The following is a 4,780-nucleotide window of genomic DNA, read 5'->3' on the forward strand; positions in this document are numbered from 1 at the left end:
GAAAAATAAAGTATAGCGGAATATTAAGAAAATTATCAAAATTTAGTGATTTAATCCAAATTGTTTAGAAAATCATTGTCTTTTATTGAAATTAGATAAAATGTTAAACAAGTTAAATCAAAATATATTATGTTACAAGGAATAAATGTCATTGAACTAAAAGAAGAGTGATAGTAACGTTTCGGATTTAAATGAGTTAAACGAATTTGTTAAAGGTTATTTTGTATTAATAAATAGTAAAAGGCATAGCTATTACATAATTGAAATCCTAATAACATATTAATTTTGATAAATGGATAAAACTTAAAGACCATTTCTTTATATTTTATTTATAATCATAATCATATGGTAATTTTGAGATTTTTCCAATTTTTATACACTCTAGGTTCAAAATTCAAACAAATCTTTCTTCTCACCACTCTTTATCATTTACAAAACAATACATTAAAAACTGTTTGTGGCAAATATGGGAAATATATATATATACAAAAGCATCATTAGCTCTGAAGCAAAAATCATTTCTCCAATGTTCTTCTTACCTTTCCCTCGAGTAATCAGTGGGAGTTTCCACCGATTGATTCAAAGAACACAACCATAATCTACCTTTAGAATACGAATACGACCCTCGAAAACTCGACCTCGAATACCTCGCCATTTGAGCTCGGAAGCTTGGACGCTCTGCCGACCGATTAACCAATGACGGGATTACGTCGGAACCTCGCATACACAGATTAGGGTTCAATAGTTTCAACGATGGGAACTTTTGGGAGCTCAAAAAAGATCGGGAATCGGGTTTGGGGTTGCATAAGGGAGTCGTTTCAATTGCAATTCCATAATCGGTCTCCGCCATTGAAGAACACGAGCAGCATGAGAGGGATGAGGTGGATTTCAACGTTTGGGGTAGCGGTTTTGTGGTTGTGAGCTTCTTGTAGGAGACGATTCCATGGCGGCAGAGCGGGCACGGGATTGAGCCTGGTGGTCCGGTGGGTGAACTTGCGGTGTTGCTGGTGGAACAGATGTATAAAGCACATTGAGTGCAGAGTTCATGTAAACAACCTGTAAAGAAGACGATGAAGCTATGTAAAATATGTAATCTTTCATTTGAAAAATTCGAAGCTTTATCAAGATCAGGTGTACCTGATGCTGCAACTGTGCATTTGTTTTCCAAACAAACAGCACATTGATCGGCATAATTCGAAGCCGAATCACCGGTCCATCCACACTCTCTGCAAACGTAAAAAATCGAAACTTTGATGGTTGACTTTTCAAGTCAAAGTAAGAAAATTTTCCGAATTGGGATGAATTGAACAAATTTATGAACCCTTTTGGATATTGGTGTAAAATTTGTAACAAAATCAAGTCTTTCTAACTAAATTAAGAAGCTGCTTACCTAGCAATTTTGATGACACTCATAAGTGGGAGACACAAATATGGAGAAGGGGGAGTGGTTGATTGTTCTTGTTGTGTGCTAAGTATTTCTTCGAGCCAATCTCTATGCCATGATCGAGCAATTGTTAAAGGACTCCATCTTTTACAATATACAAAAATAGAATAGTACAATTAGTTCAATAATTACGGATTCTATAACATATAAGTCAACATAACCAAAAGTGTAATAACTTATAACTAAAAAGGACATTAACGAACATAATAAACTCATCAAGAAAACATGAAATCGGTGGATAAAACTCATACCCATTAGCATTTTCAGCGCTTAAACTTGCACCTCTATCTATCAAAACCTAAAACATAACAAAGACACAACAATATATAACATCAAGAAAAAAACACATTTAATTCAAAAGTACTAACAAAATCAACTTACTTGACAACATTGTGGATTTCCACCATAGGCAGCATAATGTAAAGGTGTACTTCCAGCTCCTAAGATCATAAAATAAATTCGATTGTAATTGTAACAAAAACTTAACTTACAATATTTGGGACTCATATTTCATAAATAATATCAAAGAGGGTATAAAACTTAAACTTTACCAATTAAGTCGATTGTAGTTCCATCTTCCACAGTGACTTCATTCACTGAAGCCCCTAAGTCAAGTAGTAAATGCAAACTGTCAACATGTCCATTTAGTGCAGCCATATGAAGAGCAGTTACACCTCCATCAGCAGGTTTATTGATTATCTCATAAAGTGAGTTTCTGTGAATAAAGTTAAAGTTTTTATCAAACCCCATATAAAAAAAAAGTAAAAACCCATATGATTTCTTGAATCATATACCCTTCATTGGATTCAGAGACAAATTCTTGGATTCTTGATCTTTTCTTTATAAGTTTATAAAATTTAGAAATGCTAGGAATATAATCAGCGAGGAGGATCCGTATGCAACGTGAATGTCCATTGAGAGCAGCCAAATGCAATGCAGTGCTTCCGTTTAGATGATCCGTTTTGTGAATCTAGAAAGTTTTTACAATTTTGATTCCATTATTTATTATCGCTATAAGAAAAGAATAAAGTAAAAAAATAGAGCAAATTAACGAAAAAAAGAAAAACATTATAGTTTGGGAAGTTTTGTGGTTTAACTTTAACCACTAATACTTATTTTTCCCAATCAAATCATATAAGTTTCAAAAAAAATTTCAAATTAACCATTTTTTGTAGGGTTAATATTAAATTAACCATGTTATAACCTCAAATTTAGTTTTTGCCTGAAAAAGACTTTGTATTTTTTTATTTTTCCCGATTTGGCCCTTTTAGTCATTTTTGTAAAATATGAGGGTTTTTTTTCGAAAAATACTAAAAAAATTGAGGGTTTATTTGAAAACATTTAGAAGGATGATGGCTTTTTTTTCAAGAAAAAATACAAAGTTGAGGGCTTTTTTAGAAAAACTAAAAAATACAAGGTCTTTTTCAGATAAAAAATAAATTTGAGGTTTAATCCGGAAAAAACACAAAATATAATCTATTTCTTTATATTAACCCATTTTAGCATATCATATTTCCCTAAATTTTTTATATCAATTTCACCTGGAATTTTCCATATTAAACATTTTGTTTGTGAAAACGTTTAAATTGGAATATTTTCTGAAACTTATATGGTTTGATTGGAAAAAGATAAAGTATAAGTGGTTAAACCATAAAATTGCCTAAAATGCAATTGTTTTTTTTCTGTAATTTTCCATAAATATATAGAGTATATATATAAATCATACATTGGCTTTGTAAAGAACAAGGGTCATCACAACCTCCCAATGACCATATTGACAAGCTTGCATCAAAGCAGTCTATTCAACAAAAGTAAATAACACAATTTAATAAGATATTGCAACATAATTTAATATAAGATAATCATAAATGTTATATACTTATACTTTCCTAACCTGCCCACGATAATTTCTGAGATTAATATCAACCTCCGATTCGATCAAAAGTGATACAATCTAAAATCAAACAAAACAGAGCAACGTGATCTTTAGATTGGATCTTTATAAAAACATATTAACATTTAAAATTACTATACCTCATGATGACCTTGAGCTGCAGCATGATGAAGGGGTGAATTTCGACCTCCAAAAGTGTAATATTTAGCAAGTCTTGGGTTATATTCTAATAAAGCTTTGGCTTCTTGAAAATCACCATCTCTTGCAGCTGAAACAAGCCTCTCACCAGAGGCTGAGCACCCAAAGGAGTTCCCCACAAGACCCAAAAATCTCATGACTTTTTTCTTTAAAGAAAATACTAAAAGAATCACACAAAGAAAGAATGAAAAGGGTTTCGATTTATATTTGGTAGAACAACAAGAATTGCAAACATCATATCAGATTCTTTTCTTTAAGTAATACTATAAAGCCTAATTAAAAGATTGATGACATTATCATTGATGTGAAGTGTTGTTTGTTGCTTGTTTTTGCACACAACTTCTTTGTTTTTTACCAAACTAACAACAACCAAACAACCAATTACCAACTTTTACTACGATAGGAAGGAAAAAAAAACCCGCCAAATGATACGAATATTAATTACAAATGTAGGTTGAGACCCATTGAGTATCGAATTGACTATAAGTACATTAAAAGAAGTAGCTTCTAAGAACCCGAATTTGTTTCCCTTTTGAAGAAATTAAACATAACCCCACTCGAAAATTCGCTTGAAACTCAAAAAAAATTCAAAAACCCGACTCCGAATTCCCCTTAAAGTCCGAGTTTATCAAGAAGGTTGAGCTTTTGGTATGAATCAACACAACCCGATTTCAGAGTTCAGTTTGGAATCACGAACATTTAACACCCAATTAAAAATTTCCCGGAAAACTCAGATATTTTGAGAAAAAAAAGCACAAAAATACGAATGTGTTCTTCCGAGTTCGATGGAAAATGAAAGATTGTTAAGATCGTAGGGGCTCACATATTTAGAAAGGAACTAAATCTTGCCAAGAACTGGAATTGAGAATTCTCCTGTTGTAGTGCTCGAATGGAAGTTGTGATCGTAATTATAAATTCGTAATTTTGTTTTTGGGAGGTTTTGGAATCGAAGACCCAAAAGACAGTGATGACCCACCAGATGTTCGATGAGGTTCGAAGACTCCATAAGAGTGATAACGGAACTTGATAAATTAGAGTGAATCACAAAAACAGTCCCTGAACTATCTTTGATATTGCAGGTTTTGTCCTTTGACAAATTTTTAATTAATGAAATAAAATGAATAAATAATAGTAGTTGACAAGGATTGAGGTGGACTACAAAAGACTTGGTAATGATGATAAACGACATTCTGATAAACCAAAGTGAAGTATAAAAGTCCTCCGACCCTTTATCATAGTTTGTA

At 32.2% G+C, this 4,780-nt stretch overlaps 1 protein-coding gene across 2 annotated transcripts; it reads right to left on the reverse strand.

Annotated features, from left to right (window-relative positions):
• Positions 1-393: 393 nt before the first annotated feature.
• Positions 394-4,520, reverse strand: LOC111881710 (probable E3 ubiquitin-protein ligase XBOS32). Of its 2 annotated transcripts, none has more exons than XM_042897715.2 (11): positions 4,360-4,520; positions 3,479-3,630; positions 3,339-3,398; positions 3,171-3,242; positions 2,239-2,414; positions 1,996-2,159; positions 1,826-1,884; positions 1,696-1,742; positions 1,391-1,528; positions 1,138-1,226; positions 394-1,056 (listed from the first exon to the last, which is right to left on the reverse strand). In XM_042897715.2, exons 4-11 carry the CDS (start codon positions 3,231-3,233, stop codon positions 536-538), a joined length of 1,257 nt encoding a protein of 418 aa, XP_042753649.1. In that variant the 5' UTR covers positions 3,234-3,242; positions 3,339-3,398; positions 3,479-3,630; positions 4,360-4,520; the 3' UTR covers positions 394-535. The 2 variants fall into 2 exon arrangements, with proteins under 2 accessions (XP_042753649.1, XP_023733862.1); XM_023878094.3 differs by having other exon boundaries at positions 3,479-3,696.
• Positions 4,521-4,780: the final 260 nt, after the last annotated feature.

The sequence above is a fragment of the Lactuca sativa genome, chromosome 8 (genome assembly GCF_002870075.4).
Source record: "Lactuca sativa cultivar Salinas chromosome 8, Lsat_Salinas_v11, whole genome shotgun sequence".
In the NCBI taxonomy this organism is placed as follows: Eukaryota; Viridiplantae; Streptophyta; class Magnoliopsida; order Asterales; family Asteraceae; genus Lactuca; species Lactuca sativa.

Coding starts and splice junctions, on each gene's coding strand:
- LOC111881710 (XM_023878094.3), bottom strand. CDS start 3,673: ATGAGATTTTTGGGTCTTGTGGGGAACTCCTTTGGGTGCTCAGCCTCT. Junction 2,415..3,170: donor TTGTTCTTTACAAAGCCAAT/GTATGATTTATA, acceptor AAAACTTTCTAG/ATTCACAAAACGGATCATCT. Junction 2,160..2,238: donor GTCTCTGAATCCAATGAAGG/GTATATGATTCA, acceptor CTTTATTCACAG/AAACTCACTTTATGAGATAA.